The 17154-nt window shown below is 44.5% G+C and overlaps 6 gene segments (V, D, J or C); all 6 read right to left on the reverse strand.

The window, feature by feature from the left end:
* Positions 1–536: 536 nt before the first annotated feature.
* LOC117827084 lies at positions 537–1236 on the reverse strand. The segment is given in 2 exon segments: positions 537–1030; positions 1122–1236. Coding segments are annotated over 2 exon segments (441 nt in total).
* Positions 1237–3462: 2226 nt separating this feature from the next.
* On the reverse strand, positions 3463–4369 carry LOC117827089. The segment is given in 2 exon segments: positions 3463–4022; positions 4259–4369. Coding segments are annotated over 2 exon segments (411 nt in total).
* Positions 4370–6844: 2475 nt separating this feature from the next.
* On the reverse strand, positions 6845–8068 carry LOC117827085. The segment is given in 2 exon segments: positions 6845–7717; positions 7846–8068. Coding segments are annotated over 2 exon segments (435 nt in total).
* Positions 8049–8851, reverse strand: LOC117826740. The segment is given in 2 exon segments: positions 8049–8434; positions 8595–8851. Coding segments are annotated over 2 exon segments (435 nt in total).
* Positions 8852–11787: 2936 nt separating this feature from the next.
* LOC117827086 lies at positions 11788–12520 on the reverse strand. The segment is given in 2 exon segments: positions 11788–12169; positions 12298–12520. Coding segments are annotated over 2 exon segments (435 nt in total).
* LOC117826742 lies at positions 12501–13292 on the reverse strand. The segment is given in 2 exon segments: positions 12501–12886; positions 13047–13292. Coding segments are annotated over 2 exon segments (435 nt in total).
* Between the last annotated feature and the right edge of the window lie 3862 nt (positions 13293–17154).

Raw genomic sequence — 17154 nt, forward strand, 5'->3', positions numbered from 1 at the left:
ACCCTAATCCTAACCCTAACCCTAACCCTAACCCTAATCCTAATCCTAACCCTAACCCTAGAGTCGGCTCTTCTTTGGGAGTGGAGTTCAAAGAGCCGGCTCTCTGTAAAGAGCTGAACTTCCCATCACTAAAGCTCATGCTTCCTACCATTTGCACTCTTAGTTCCTCTTGGAACTATTTGTATTGTAAAAGGTATCAATGTAAATCCTTCAGACCTGTACCATAGTGATAAACAGAGAACACTTCAATCTGAATCCAGTAAATCCCACTTGTATCCTTTAAAACAGAGGGTCATTTCATTCCTTGTGGACTCAACATGACAGCATTTAGACTTTTCAACTAATTGATCTGAAACACTTTCAGAACATTAACAGGAGCAAGACTCACATATCCCTTCAGACACCAGATGGTATCAGAACAATGGTGGATCTGCTGTTTGTAATGACTCAGCACAATTTATCATTTATTAGAAATGTATTCAAATTATTTCACAGACCCCCACGCTATGGTTCAAGGACCCCCAGGGGTCCCAGGACCCCACTTTGAGAACCACTGTTCTCTTCACAGCAGCCTTTTTATTGTCAGGATGGTTGAACACAGAGGAAGAGCAACACCTGCTTGATGATGTCTCCCTCTAGTGGATGTTGTGGAGTATTGTGTTGTGTTTGCTCCAAAGGTTTTTGTACAGAGTGTTGGTGTTTCCTGTCACTGTGGGCCTCAGAGCACAGTAGTACACAGCAGAGTCAGTCAGCTGAAGCTTCTGGATCTTCAGAGGAACTGATCCTGAGTAGGACGAGGAATTCAGTGTGGAGGAAAATCTCTTCTTAAACTCATCTGGTGTGTTTCCTTCATCTCCTCTGACGCGACTCAGGATGAATGTGGGGCTGTTGTTTCCCTCCTGTTTGTACCAGAAGAGATTATTACTTGTTGAACTGCTGGTATATTGACATCTAAGTGTGACGGTGTCTCCTTCAGGAGCAGTCACATCTCCTTCTGGTTGCAGCACGTTGTCTTTTTGTCCTCTGCATTCTGTTAAACAGCAACAAGTAATATTAGATCAGTGTTAAAGATTGATGTCAGTGCTGGAATGATATCAAATAAACAGAGTTAGAGTTCATACCAAGACACACAGCAGCCAGCAACACTGAGATAAACAGAGGCATCATATCTGCAGTGTTAATAACTCTGAGCTACAGCAAGTCTAAAGAAGGCTGTGATCTCTCTGTTGAGTCTACATCAACACTAAGTTGGAGGATTAGGAGGAGGAGCCTGATCACAGTGACAGGTCTCATTCTCAGCCCTGAGTTATTCCATCAACTAACAGCTCTACACTAAACACATCATCCTGCTTGTGGTGGATTCTTGGATTATTAACTTGACTCTCATACAATGAAGACTCAGGAGACTCTGATGGCTTACGTTCTGATAGTTCGTGTCGAGCTCTGCAGAGGAGAAATGACATTAACAGCACACAGGCAGGAGAGTGCAGAGCAATGCAAAGTCCGTTCTTTCAGAGCATCCCTCTGGTCTGGTATTTCTCCCCTCAGATGAAGCTACAGTGAGATACTCAGACCTAGACTATGGTTATCATCAGAGTTTGTAGAGGCGGCGGTGTTCTAGCTTGGAGACTCTGAGTCTCACCAACAGATATGATCAGGATTGACTTTTTAGACCATTCAGTTTATTCATTGTTCTTCATTCTTATTCAGACAAACAGTGACCAAAACACAACAGAGTAGAACAAAACATAGAACAAAACCATGCCATGACAGGAAGAGCTGCACCTACATTTACAATGTAACATGCACATACACATACAGGGAAGGGGGTGGGATAGGATCCCAGTGTGTCAGTCTAAGCCTATAGCAGCAGAACTAAGACCTGGTCCAAGCCTGATCCAGCTCTAACTATAAGCTTTATCAAAAAGGAAAGTTTGAAGCCTACTCTTAAAAGTAGAGAGGGGGTCTGCCTCCCGGACCCTGACTGGTACATGATTCCAAAGGAGAGGGGCCTGATAACTGAAGGCTCTACCTCCCATACTACTTTTAGAGACTTCAGGTACGATGAGCAGGCCTGCATGTTGGGAGCGTAGTGGTCTAGAGGGGTCACTATGAGGTCTTTAAGATATGAGGGGGGCTGATTTTTAAGATCTTTGTAGGTTAAAAGAAGGATTTTAAATTCTGTTCTAGATTTTAAAAGGAGCCAGTGTAGATCTTCCCCTTACACCTTACTCACACATCTACAGGTTGCTGACGTCTGAATACAGATGAAGTATCTATAAGGTAAATATTGTGTTGACCGGACTCTCTAAAGGCCACCCAGGGGTCCCAGGTCTTGTGAAACAGCTGTGGGCTACCTCTGATGGAGCAGGTTGTTTTCTCCAAAGGAGCACATGAACTGACCTCATTAATCCATTGAATAATGTTTGGAGGGTGGACATGATTCCACTGAGACGTGATGCATTTCTTGGCAGCTGTAGTGGCTAGGCTCACCAAACCCTTTAAACTTTGGGAGGGGAGCTTGAAGTGGGTCAAGTCCCCGAGCATCACTATCATAGGTGTGTGATCAGGATTTAGGAAGAGGACCTTGATTGTTATGGCAGCTTTCTCTTATCACCCAGCTCTGTCTTCTGACTCTGAGAGACTCTACAACTCCTAGGAGAGAGGATACTCTGCTCCTAAAGAGGCCTGGGACCTGAAGATGGACCTAGCAGGCCTCAGCATAATCTTACACCAGGAGACACTCAGATCTGAACATGAATAGATCCAGAACGCTACCAAGATCCCATCACACCAATCATTGGAGGTTTTCTTTTCAGGGGTGTGTCTCCCTCTAGTGGATGTTGTGGAGTATTGTGTTGTGTTTGCTCCAAAGGTTTTTGTACAGAGTGTTGGTGTTTCCTGTCACTGTGGGCCTCAGAGCACAGTAGTACACAGCAGAGTCAGTCAGTGCAGCAGAGGAGATCTGGAGATCCACACGATCCCCACTTACTGTAAAAGACAGTCCAAGAACTGGACCTGATAATGGTGTTCCTGTCCCTGTGTGAGAGATGAGGAACTGTGGTGGTTCTCCTGGATCTTGATGATACCAGTAAAGTTCATCTGCAGCAGTTGCTTGTCTGGAGTATCTGAAGGACAGAGTAACAGAGCTGTTCTCTAAAGCGGACTCTTCTTTCCTCTCTGCAGTGAGATCTTCACAGCTCACACCTGAACAAAAGAAGAATAAATCAGTCTTTCTAGTTGTTCAAACAATCATTAATGATTACCAATGAGGTTATTCTGATATCAAAGTGGTTCAAGAAGCATCAAATCAAATATTTGAAGAATACTGGACAACAACAAGTAAGAGTTAGAGCTCTGTTCTAAAATGAGTTCTCATTTGGAAAACCATTCCACGTTGGTAACTCCACACGTACCCATGACAGAAGACAAAAGCAGAACAGCAATGAGTTTGTCCATGCCTCATAGGGAAGATACTGTAACTGAAGGATCAGTATGAATACAGTTTAGTGAGTTGTGTTCAGTCTGACGGTCTCAGCTGGAACCAAAGTGTTCTCTGTCATGAAGCTCCTCTGAAGTCAGGAGGAGGAGATTCAGACTCTAGACTGGATCATCACATACCAGGAACACTTGAACAGAGAGAGACGCCCTCTAGTGGATGTTGTGGAGTATTGTGTTGTGTTTGCTCCAAAGGTTTTTGTACAGAGTGTTGGTGTTTCCTGTCACTGTGGGCCTCACAGCACAGTAGTACACAGCAGAGTCAGTCAGTGCAGCAGAGGAGATCTCCAGATCTACACGTTTCTCCTCTTTGTTAATGTCAGCTAAGAAACCAGAGTCAAGTGGATGAATGGATCCGTACTCTCTGATGGAGAGCAGGAACTCTGGTCTGGTTCCCTGGTTTTGTCTGTACCACTGGATGTTGTTGATAACACCTTCATATGAACAGGTCAGGTTGATGTTTCTCCCCTCTTCAACATGTTCTTCAGTTGATTCTGGTTTTATAGTGACCATGGAGGCCAGGGCTGTAAAATGAGTATTGTTCATGTCAGTCTGTTAGCCACATCAAGAGACTTCAGAAACAGTTCCTTCCTTCATTTGTTTTCTTTGATCATTGTGAGTTTCTTCCTAAACTAAAAGTCTTCTTCTGTCTCTTGAAAATGTAGCTCACACAGAAATATCTGCACGTACACATTGTTGATCAGATATGTGTTTGATACAGCAGGTGAAATTACAGTCAGAAGCTTTTTGTAACACTCACCTATAAAGTGATAGAAAAGTAGAAAGGAGTAAAGGAACATGTCTTCAGAGTTCCAACAGATGATGATGATGATGTTCTTCCACTGCTCCAGGATGTTAAAGCCAAGACGCCTCCTTGCTGCAGAGGCGTTCCCTCAACATGAAGCTGAGTGGGATTTTACATCCTCCATCATTTCTGCTCTGGTGAGAGAGATCATCTCATTGGTTGAGGCAAGGGGAAATGGGCGGGCCAGAGAAAAAGCTTTGAGATTGTCTGTCAGTTCATTCAGTGGGATTATTTCTGCATCCAGAGATAGAACATGTCTTCATTTCCATCTTAGAGCACAACAATAAAGCAACAGAGCACTTGTTCTGAGGTGATGGAGGGCTGAACATGAAGAAGTTACAAAGTGAGACCAAACTGGACCATCAGCATTTAAGGGCCCAATTACTGCTTTCTTCCAAAGCATTTGATCATGAATTTATTCCACTGATGTGAAACTGGACTGTGGCTGACCAGGGAAATCCCAATGCAACAGCCTTACAGATTTGAACCAGGAGGGACACACTGCAAATTCAGAAGTTATTTAACATCTGAGATTACAAAGTGTCAGAATGAGAGAGAAATACCAGACATTGGATGGACTGATTCTCTGGGTTTATGGGCTTTGTCCTTTTGACTGTTAAATATGTGCCCATGACAGACGTTCTCCAAGAACAGACATCTCACTCAGTTCAGACCATGTTCGTTTTGTGCAGCCAGTTATACAACCCCAATTCCAATGAAGTTGGGACGTTGTGTTAAACATAAATAAAAACAGAATACAATGATTTGCAAATCATGTTCAACCTATATTTAATTGAATACACTCCAAATACAAGATATTTAATGTTCAAACTGATAAACTTTATTGTTTTTAGCAAATAATCATTAACTTAGAATTTTATGGCTGCAACACGTTCCAAAAGAGCTGGGACAGGTGGCAAAAAAGACTGAGAAAGTTGAGGAATGCTCATCAAACACCTGTTTGGAACATCCCACAGGTGAACAGGCTAATTGGGAACAGGTGGGCGCCATGATTGGGTATAAAAGGAGCTTCCCTGAATTGCTCGGTCATTCACAAGCAAAGATGGGGCGAGGTTCACCTCTTTGTGAACAAGTGCGTGAGAAAATAGTTGAACAGTTTAAGGACAATGTTCCTCAACGTACAACTGCAAGGCATTTAGGGATTTCATCATCTACGGTCCATAATATCATCAAAAGGTTCAGAGAATCTGGAGAAATCACTGCATGTAAGCGGCAAGGCCCAAAACCAACATTGAATGCCCGTGACCTTCGATCCCTCAGGCGGCACCGCATCAAAAACCGACATCAATGTGTAAAGGATATCACCACATGGGCTCAGGAACACTTCAGAAAACCACTGGCAGTAAACACAGTTCGGGGCTACATCCGTAAGTGCAACTTAAAACTCTACTATGCAAAGCAAAAGCCATTTATCAACAACACCCAGAAACACCGCCGGCTTCTCTGGGCCCGAGCTCATCTAAGATGGACTGAGTGGAAAAGTGTTCTGTGGTCTGACGAGTCCACATTAGTGGACGTCGAGTCCTCCGGGCCAAAGAGGAAAAGAACCATCCGGACTGTTATGGATGCAAAGTTCAAAAGCCAGCATCTGTGAAGGAATGGGGCTGTGTTAGTGCCAATGGCATGGGTAACTTACACATCTGTGATGGTATGGGGCTGTGTTAGTGCCAATGGCATGGGTAACTTACACATCTGTGATGGTATGGGGCTGTGTTAGTGCCAATGACATGGGTAACTTACTCATCTGTGATGGTATGGGGCTGTAATGAACGACTTGTTTTGAGAGTCCTGTGAACAGACCGTTGCAGTAATCTAACCTGCTAGAAATAAATGCATGTACCTCAGCATTCCTCTAACTGACTCTTAGCTGCCAGGGAGAGAAAGTGAAGATGAGAGCTGACACTCTGTCTTTCTTTACGTTCTCTACTCAGTGTGTGATGAGCAGCTGGAACCACAGTGACTCTGATAAAACACAATCCTTCTGATATGAAGCTGTGGTTTGAATACCACTTCCCTCCTCTTTGAAGAGCAGTCAGATATCTGTGTTCAGGTTTTTGTACAGCCTCTTCTACACTTTGTATCACTGTGTGTCTAAAGCACAGTAGTAGAGAGCTGTGTCTGCCAGGGTTAGCTTCTTTATGGTCAGTTCAGTTGAGCTTCTTGTTGTTGCAGATTCATATCGTGTGTCTGGAATATATTTGTGACTGCTATATGATCTCGCTCCTTTCCAGAGTATAAACTGAGGTGCCTGAAGGTCAGACTGATGTCTGTACCAGTGGAGGAGAACATTCTCCTCTGTTGTCTGGTAGTTACATGAGAGTTTCACAGGTTGTCCTTCTGTTCCTCTGACTTCTTCTCCTCCAGGAGAGATTGTGTTTCCATCTATTCGTCCTGTAAAGTAGAGGAAATGAAGTCATTGAAGTTCCTCTGTCCATGTGGCTCAGAGGAGAGAAGAGTGTTACTGTGAGGACAGAAACAACTCAACTCTGAAGTCAAGTTTCTATAAATATGAGTCAAATAATAAAGCGTGTCCTTTCTATCTTACCAAAGAAAAGAGCAGCCAGAATCATCCAGAGACAACGTTCCATCTCTACAACAAGGTTGAAATCAACAGGAGGAGCTAGCTGATGTTCAACATTCACTGTGAGAAGTGTTGTGTTCTCAGCAGCAGGTTTTATTAACAGAGTCTTTGATGGTACAGACGTAGTGCACCACCTTCCTGATAATGTCTCCCTCTGGTGGAGATGAACATTTGAGTCCAACAGTGTGGACAAAGGACTGAGAGCAGGCTGTCTTTGAACTGTGTGAAGGTCTGTAACAGCAGCACTTCAAATGTTGTTTACCAGTTTAATATTGAACTGATTTTAATAAGAGCCTAAAAATCAACAATCAATAACATGGAGATAAAACTAAGAGGACCTAGAACATAGCTCTGTAGTACACACATCATACTGCTGCTCTGCTTTCTAGTTGTTGGCCTCAGTGGAGTTTCTTTAACAGAGAGAGACGCCCTCTAGTGGATGTTGTGGAGTATTGTGTTGTGTTTGCTCCAAAGGTTTTTGTACAGAGTGTTGGTGTTTCCTGTCACTGTGGGCCTCAGAGCACAGTAGTACACAGCAGAGTCAGTCAGCTGAAGCTTCTGGATCTTCAGAGGAACTGATTTCTCGTTCATTGCAGCATTAAATCTGTCTTTGTCGAACTCAAGAGCAAATTCTGTTGTATCTGCATAAAGTTTCAGCATGTACTTTGGGAAATCACCAACTTCTTGTTTGTACCAGAACAAAGTTGGACTCCCAATAGCGGTCTCAAATGAACATTCAAGTGTGACTGGATCTCCTTCCAAAGCAGTGACATCTCCTGCTGTCTGAATGACTCTGTCTTCTCCTTTACACTCTGGAGAAGAAGAGAACATAAAAAGAAGAGTTCAATTCAAAATGTATCAAAAGAAAAACTAGTTTGAAGAAGTAATCAGTTTGTAAAAAACACAGCAACATGCAAAAAGGAATCAAATCATCTTGTACTTTGTGACTGAGCAAAGAAAAGAGCAGCCAGAATGATCCACAGCCAACGCTCCATCTCTACAACAAGGATTCAATCAACAGGAGGAACTAGCTGAAGCTCTTTAATCCAGAGTGACTAGAACTCTCTTCTCAGCAGCAGTTATTTGAAGGCAGGTGCTGGAGAAGTGGAGCAACTACTTGATCATTTGGCCCTCTAGTGGAGGTTAAAGCACATGAAGACAATGTTCCACCAGCATGTCAGAGAGACACGTTGTGTTTTTGTACAGAGTGTTGGTGTTTCCTGTCACTGTGGGCCTCACAGCACAGTAGTACACAGCAGAGTCACTCAGTGCAGCAGAGGAGATCTGGAGATCCACACGATGGTTTTTGTCACTCATTGCAGCAGACAGTCTAGGATCTGGATCTGATATTATCCCAGCTGATGTGTGAGAGATGAGGAACTGTGGTGGTTCTCCTGGATCTTGTCTATACCAGTAGAAATAATCACTGAGAGCAGCAGCTCTGGAGTATCTGAAGGACAGAGTAACAGAGCTGTTCTCTAGAGCGGACTCTTCTTTCCTCTCTGCAGTGAGATCTTCACAGCTCACACCTGGAGACACAAGGCAGTGCATCAATTGAATCTTCATCAGATGTTACTGAAATGAACTCTTTTCATAAAGCATAACTTATCTTAACTTTAACATACAAAATGTCATCAGTAGAGTTCTTTTCAAAGTTAGATATCTTTCTTATCAAACATTCACACATACTGAAAATGACTGAAACCATGAACACAGCAGCAGCAGCAAGTTTGTCCATGTTAGCAGAGAGAAATGCTGGAACTGAAGGATCAGTAGGAGTCACTTTGGTGAGCTGTGTTTGGTCTGATGATCACAGCTTCAATCACACAGGTCTCTGTCATGAAGCTCCTCTGCAGTCAGGAGGAGGAGACTCATATGTTCAAACTATTCATTTCTGAAGCTCTTCATCACAAATGTCTCATGAGGGAGAAGACTCTAGACCAGGGGGTCTCAAACTGTTTGGATCCAGGGACCCCTTACAGGTGAGGAAACTGTCCAAGGACCCCCTCATGATTGTAACACAGATTAAACACATTAGTGATGTGTCCTGATCAGAAGCTGCGGCTCTGAGAGTCCATGCTTTATAGTGGATCAGAAGAGCCGGCTCACATCCAGAGAGAGCCGGCTCCCAGTTAGTTCCTGTCCCTGCTTAGCTCTCTCAGTGCTCAGCCCCAGCTCTGCTCACAGCAGAACTTTGTTTTGATTGGTCAGCATGGCGGCCATGCGGCCAATCACGTGTGAGGATATAGGATCCAGGTGATGGAGGGGAGGCTGTGTATCGTGGCTTCATCTGTTCCTTCAGAGAGGGTTAGGGTTAGGGTTCTTCTCAAAGACCGGGCAAATACTCACTGAGAGGAGAAACCGGATCAGACCATCCAAGCTGAGGACATTAATAATGTTTGATCCAGTTTGGTTCTGGTTCTGGTTCTGTAAGTTCGGATCTGGTTCGGTTCTGGTTCGGTTCTGGTTCGGTCCGGTTCTGGTTCGGTCCGGTTCTGGTTCGGTCCGGTTCTGGTTCTGGTTCTGGTTCGGTTCTGGTTCTGGTTCGGTACTGGTTCGGTTCTGATTCGGTTCTGGTTTGGTTTGGTTCAGTTCTGGTTCAGTTCTGGTTCGCCTCTGGTTCGGTTCGGTTTGGTTCTGGTCCGGTTCCGGTTCTGGTTCGGTTCTGGTTCGGTTCTGGTTCGGTTCTGGTTCGGTTCTGGTTTGGTTTGGTTCAGTTCTGGTTCAGTTCTGGTTCGGTTCTGGTTCGGTTCTGGTTCGGTTCTGGTCCGGTTCCGGTCCGGTTCCGGTTCAGGTTCGGTTCTGGTTCGGTTCTGGTTCGGTTCTGGTTTGGTTTGGTTCAGTTCTGGTTCAGTTCTGGTTCGCCTCTGGTTCGGTTCGGTTTGGTTCTGGTCCGGTTCCGGTTCAGGTTCGGTTCTGGTTCGGTTCTGGTTCGGTTCTGGTTCGGTTCTGGTTCGGTTCTGGTTTGGTTTGGTTCAGTTCTGGTTCAGTTCTGGTTCGCCTCTGATTCGGTTCGGTTTGGTTCTGGTTCGGTCCGGTTCTGGTTCGGTTCTGGTTCTGTTTTGGTTTAGTTTGGTTCTGGTTCTGGTTCTTTTTGGTTCTGGTTCTAACCCTAACCCTAATCCAAACCCTAACCCTAACCCTAATCCTAACCCTAACCCTAATCCAAACCCTAACCCTAACCCTAATCCAAACCCTAACCTTAACCCTAACCCTAACCCTAACCCTAATCCAAACCCTAACCCTAACCCTAACCCTAACCCTAATCCAAACCCTAACCCTAATCCAAACCCTAAACTTAACCCTAACCCTAATACAAACCCTAACCCTAACCCTAACCCTAATCCAAACCCTAACCCTAATCCAAACCCTAACCTTAACCCTAACCCTAATACAAACCCTAATCCTAACCCTAACCCTAATCCAAACCCTAACCCTAACCCTAACCCTAACCCTAATCCAAACCCTAACCCTAACCCTAATCCAAACCCTAACCTTAACCCTAACCCTAACCCTAGCCCTAACCCTAACCCTAATCCAAACCCTAACCCTAACCCTAACCCTAACCCTAACCCTAATCCAAACCCTAACCCTAACCCTAACCCTAACCCTAATCCAAACCCTAACCCTAACCCTAATCCAAACCCTAACCTTAACCCTAACCCTAATACAAACCCTAATCCTAACCCTAACCCTAATCCAAACCCTAACCCTAACCCTAACCCTAACCCTAATCCAAACCCTAACCCTAACCCTAATCCAAACCCTAACCTTAACCCTAACCCTAACCCTAATCCAAACCCTAACCCTAACCCTAACCCTAACCCTAATCCAAACCCTAACCCTAACCCTAACCCTAACCCTAACCCTAATCCAAACCCTAACCCTAACCCTAATCCAAACCCTAACCTTAACCCTAACCCTAACCCTAACCCTAACCCTAACCCTAACCCTAACCCTAATCCAAACCCTAACCCTAACCCTAACCCTAACCCTAACCCTAACCCTAATCCTAACCCTAATTGTAATCTAAACCCTAATCCTAACCCTAACCCTAACCCTAATCCAAACCCTAACCCTAACCCAAACCCTCACCCTAACCCTAATCCAAACCCTAACCCTAACCCTAACCCTAACCCTAATCCTAATCCTAACCCTAACCCTAACCCTAACCCTAACCCTAATCCTAACCCTAACCCTAACCCTAACCCTAACCCTAACCCTAATCCTAATCCTAATCCTAACCCTAACCCTAACCCTAACCCTAACCCTAATCCTAACCCTAACCCTAACCCTAACCCTAACCCTAGAGTCGGCTCTTCTTTGGGAGTCGAGTTCAAAGAGCCGGTTCTCTGTAAAGAGCTGAACTTCCCATCACTAAAGCTCATGCTTCCTACCATTTGCACTCTTAGTTCCTCTTGGAACTATTTGTATTGTAAAAGGTATCAATGTAAATCCTTCAGACCTGTACCATAGTGATAAACAGAGAACACTTCAATCTGAATCCAGTAAATCCCACTTGTATCCTTTAAAACAGAGGGTCATTTCATTCCTTGTGGACTCAACATGACAGCATTTAGACTTTTCAACTAATTGATCTGAAACACTTTCAGAACATTAACAGGAGCAAGACTCACATATCCCTTCAGACACCAGATGGTATCAGAACAATGGTGGATCTGCTGTTTGTAATGACTCAGCACAATTTATCATTTATTAGAAATGTATTCTAATTATTTCACAGACCCCCACGCTATGGTTCAAGGACCCCCAGGGGTCCCAGGACCCCACTTTGAGAACCACTGTTCTCTTCACAGCAGCCTTTTTATTGCCAGGATGGTTGAACACAGAGGAAGAGCAACACCTGCTTGATGATGTCTCCCTCTAGTGGATGTTGTGGAGTATTGTGTTGTGTTTGCTCCAAAGGTTTTTGTACAGAGTGTTGGTGTTTCCTGTCACTGTGGGCCTCAGAGCACAGTAGTACACAGCAGAGTCAGTCAGCTGAAGCTTCTGGATCTTCAGAGGAACTGATTTCTCCTTGATTGCAGCATTAAATCTGTCTTCGTCGGTCCCAGGAGCAAATTCTGTTGTATCTGCGTTAAGTTTCAGCATGTACTTTGGGAAATCACCAACTTCTTGTTTGTACCAGAACAAATAGGGGTATGTGTCAGTGGTCTCAAATGAACATTCAAGTGTGACTGGATCTCCTTCCAAAGCAGTGACATCTCCTGCTGTCTGAATGACTCTGTCTTCTCCTTTACACTCTGGAGAAGAAGAGAACATAAAAAGAAGAGTTCAATTCAAAATGTATCAAAAGAAAAACTAGTTTGAAGAAGTAATCAGTTTGTAAAAAACACAGCAACATGCAAAAAGGAATCAAATCATCTTGTACTTTGTGACTGAGCAAAGAAAAGAGCAGCCAGAATGATCCACAGCCAACGCTCCATCTCTACAACAAGGATTCAATCAACAGGAGGAACTAGCTGAAGCTCTTTAATCCAGAGTGACTAGAACTCTCTTCTCAGCAGCAGTTATTTGAAGGCAGGTGCTGGAGAAGTGGAGCAACTACTTGATCATTTGGCCCTCTAGTGGAGGTTAAAGCACATGAAGACAATGTTCCACCAGCATGTCAGAGAGACACGTTGTGTTTTTGTACAGAGTGTTGGTGTTTCCTGTCACTGTGGGCCTCACAGCACAGTAGTACACAGCAGAGTCAGTCAGTGCAGCAGAGGAGATCTGGAGATCCACACGATGGTTTTTGTCACTCATTGCAGCAGACAGTCCAGGAACTGGATCTGATATTATCCCAGCTGATGTGTGAGAGATGAGGAACTGTGGTGGTTCTCCTGGATCTTGTCTATACCAGAAGAAATAATCACTGAGAGCAGCAGCTCTGGAGTATCTGAAGGACAGAGTAACAGAGCTGTTCTCTAAAGCGGACTCTTCTTTCCTCTCTGCAGTGAGATCTTCACAGCTCACACCTGGAGACACAAGGCAGTGCATCAATTGAATCTTCATCAGATGTTACTGAAATGAACTCTTTTCATAAAGCATAACTTATCTTAACTTTAACATACAAAATGTCATCAGTAGAGTTCTTTTCAAAGTTAGATATCTTTCTTATCAAACATTCACACATACTGAAAATGACTGAAACCATGAACACAGCAGCAGCAGCAAGTTTGTCCATGTTAGCAGAGAGAAATGCTGGAACTGAAGGATCAGTAGGAGTCACTTTGGTGAGCTGTGTTTGGTCTGATGATCACAGCTTCAATCACACAGGTCTCTGTCATGAAGCTCCTCTGCAGTCAGGAGGAGGAGACTCATATGTTCAAACTATTCATTTCTGAAGCTCTTCATCACAAATGTCTCATGAGGGAGAAGACTCTAGACCAGGGGGTCTCAAACCTTTTGGAGCCAGGGACCCCTTACAGGTGAGGAAACTGTCCAAGGACCCCCTCATGATTGTAACACAGATTAAACACATTAGTGATGTCATGATCAGAAGCTGCGGCTCTGAGAGTCCATGCTTTATAGTGGATCAGAAGAGCCGGCTCACATCCAGAGAGAGCCGGCTCCCAGTTAGTTCCTGTCCCTGCTTAGCTCTCTCAGTGCTCAGCCCCAGCTCTGCTCACAGCAGAACTTTGTTTTGATTGGTCAGCATGGCGGCCATGCGGCCAATCACGTGTGAGGATATAGGATACAGGTGATGGAGGGGAGGCTGTGTATCGTGGCTTCATCTGTTCCTTCAGAGAGGGTTAGGGTTAGGGTTCTTCTCAAAGACCGGGCAAATACTCACTGAGAGGAGAAACCGGATCAGACCATCCAAGCTGAGGACATTAATAATGTTTGATCCAGTTTGGTTCTGGTTCTGGTTCTGTTTGCTTGAGTTCAGTTCGGGATTGGTTCTGGCCCGATTCTGGTTTGGTCCGGTTCTGGTTCGGTTCTGGTTTGGATCTGGTCCGGTTCTGGTTCTGGTTCGGTTCTGGTTCGGTTCTGGTTTGGTTTGGTTTGGTTCTGGTTCAGTTCTGGTTCAGTTCTGGTAGGGTTCTGGTTCGGTTCTGGTTCGGTTCGGTTTGGTTCTGATTCGGTTCTGGTCCGGTTCTGGTACGGTTCTGGTACGGTCCGGTTCTGGTTCGGTCCGGTTCTGGTTCATTTCTGGTTCGGTTCTGGTTCGGTTCTGGTCCGGTTCTGGTCCGATTCGAGTACGGTCCGGTTCTGGTACGGTCCGGTTCTGGTTCGGTCCGGTTCTGGTTCGGTCCGGTTCTGGTTCGGTCCGGTTCTGGTTCGGTCCGGTTCTGGTTCGGTCCGGTTCTTGTTCGGTTCTGGTTTAGTTTGGTTGTGGTTCTCTTTGGTTCTGGTTCTAACCCTTACCCTAACCCTAATCCTAACCCTAATCCTAACCCTAATCCTAACCCTAACCCTAATCCTAACCCTAACCCCAACCCTAACCCTAACCCTAACCCTAATCCTAACCCTAACCCTAATCCAAACCCTAACCCTAATCCTAACCCTAACCCTAATCCTAACCCTAACCCTAACCCTAACCCTAACCCTAACCCTAATCCTAACCCTAACCCTAATCCTAACCCTAACCCTAACCCTAACCCTAATCCAAACCCTAACCCTAACCCTAACCCTAACCCTAATCCTAACCCTAACCCTAACCCTAATCTTAACCCTAATCCAAACCCTAACCCTAACCCTAACCCTAACCCTAATCCTAACCCTAACCCTAACCCTAACCCTAACCCTAATCCTAACCCTAACCCTAACCCTAACCCTAATCCTAACCCTAACCCTAACCCTAACCCTAATCCTAACCCTAACCCTAACCCTAATCCAAACCCTAACCCTAACCTTAATCTTAACCCTAATCCTAACCCTAATCCTAACCCTAACCCTAACCCTAACCCTAACCCTAATCCTAATCCAAACCCTAACCCTAACCCTAATCCTAACCCTAACCCTAACCCTAATCCTAACCCTAATCCTAACCCTAACCCTAACCCTAATCCTAATCCTAACCCTAACCCTAATCCTAACCCTAACCCTAACCCTAATCCTAACCCTAATCCTAACCCTAACCCTAATCCTAACCCTAATCCTAACCCTAACCCTAATCCCAACCCTAATCCTAACCCTAACCCTAATCCTAACCCTAATCCTAACCCTAACCCTAACCCTAATCCTAACCCTAACCCTAACCCTAACCCTAATCCTAACCCTAATCCTAACCCTAATCCTAACCCTAACCCTAACCCTAACCCTAACCCTAATCCTAACCCTAATCCTAACCCTAACCCTAACCCTAATCCTAACCCTAACCCTAACCCTAACCCTAATCCTAACCCTAATCCTAACCCTAATCCTAACCCTAACCCTAACCCTAACCCTAACCCTAATCCTAACCCTAATCCTAACCCTAACCCTAATCCTAACCCTAATCCTAATCCTAACCCTAATCCTAATCCTAACCCTAACCCTAATCCTAATCCTAACCCTAACCCTAATCCTAATCCTAACCCTAATCCTAATCCTAACCCTAACCCTAATCCTAACCCTAATCCTAACCCTAATCCTAACCCTAACCCTAACCCTAATCCTAATCCTAACCCTAATCCTAATCCTAACCCTAACCCTAACCCTAACCCTAATCCTAACCCTAATCCTAACCCTAATCCTAACCCTAACCCTAATCCTAATCCTAACCCTAACCCTAATCCTAACCCTAACCCTAACCCTAACCCTAATCCTAACCCTAACCCTAATCCTAACCCTAACCCTAATCCTAACCCTAATCCTAACCCTAATCCTAACCCTAACCCTAATCCTAATCCTAACCCTAACCCACCCTAATCCTAACCCTAATCCTAATCCTAACCCTAACCCTAACCCTAGAGTCGGCTCTTCTTTGGGAGTCGAGTTCAAAGAGCCGGCTCTCTGTAAAGAGCTGAACTTCCCATCACTAAAGCTCATGCTTCCTACCATTTGCACTCTTAGTTCCTCTTGGAACTATTTGGATTGTAAAAGGTATCAATGTAAATCCTTCAGACCTGTACCATAGTGATAAACAGAGAACACTTCAATCTGGATCCAGTAAATCCCACTTGTATCCTTTAAAACAGAGGGTCATTTCATTCCTTGTGGACTCAACATGACAGCATTTAGACTTTTCAACTAATTGATCTGAAACACTTTCAGAACATTAACAGGAGCAAGACTCACATATCCCTTCAGACACCAGATGGTATCAGAACAATGGTGGATCTGCTGTTTGTAATGACTCAGCACAATTTATCATTTATTAGAAATGTATTCTAATTATTTCACAGACCCCCACGCTATGGTTCAAGGACCCCCAGGGGTCCCAGGACCCCACTTTGAGAACCACTGTTCTCTTCACAGCAGCCTTTTTATTGTCAGGATGGTTGAACACAGAGGAAGAGCAACACCTGCTTGATGATGTCTCCCTCTAGTGGATGTTGTGGAGTATTGTGTTGTGTTTGCTCCAAAGGTTTTTGTACAGAGTGTTGGTGTTTCCTGTCACTGTGGGCCTCAGAGCACAGTAGTACACAGCAGAGTCAGTCAGTGCAGCAGAGGAGATCTTCAGGTCAAACTGCTTTGAGTCTTTGTCATGTTTGGAAGACATCCCTGCTGGTCCCTCTGAATGTTCTCCTATTAGTAAATGTGGATATGATCTGGACTTGTGTTGATACCAGAAGAGGTAAGTTGAAGAGCCAGAATACTTGCAGGAGAGAGTCACACTGTCTCCCTCAGAAACCAGCATTGTATCTCTGAGTGGTCGTATTAAATCCTCAGAGGATCCTAGAAAAGAAAGAAAGTAACATCTTACTGTGACGCTAAATATAAATTCATATACTTAGTTTCTGTTTTAAAGAGATGTGTTTATCAAATCAGGTCCAAGTTTTCCAATGTCCTCCATCAGGCTCCATCTTCTCAGCACTTACCAGTATGAAAGGAGATGATCATCATCCAAATGAAATGAAGCTGCATTGTTGTCACTTGTAGTTAATGAACAGTAGAGACAGCAGTAGAGGGAACACAGCTGCTCTTCAGTTCCAACATGAAACAGTTCATATTCTTTGTGTTGCTCCTCCTCCTCCTCTGACTCTGTCATCAGAGGAGGTCAAACTGAAGCAGAAATCTGTACACAACACCTGACTGAGTCTGTAGAGAGACAACTTTACAGAGTGTGTGTCTGAACCCAGTTTAACAGTCTGGAAGA

This window comes from Notolabrus celidotus, chromosome 15 (assembly GCF_009762535.1).
Source record: "Notolabrus celidotus isolate fNotCel1 chromosome 15, fNotCel1.pri, whole genome shotgun sequence".
NCBI lineage: Eukaryota > Metazoa > Chordata > Actinopteri > Labriformes > Labridae > Notolabrus > Notolabrus celidotus.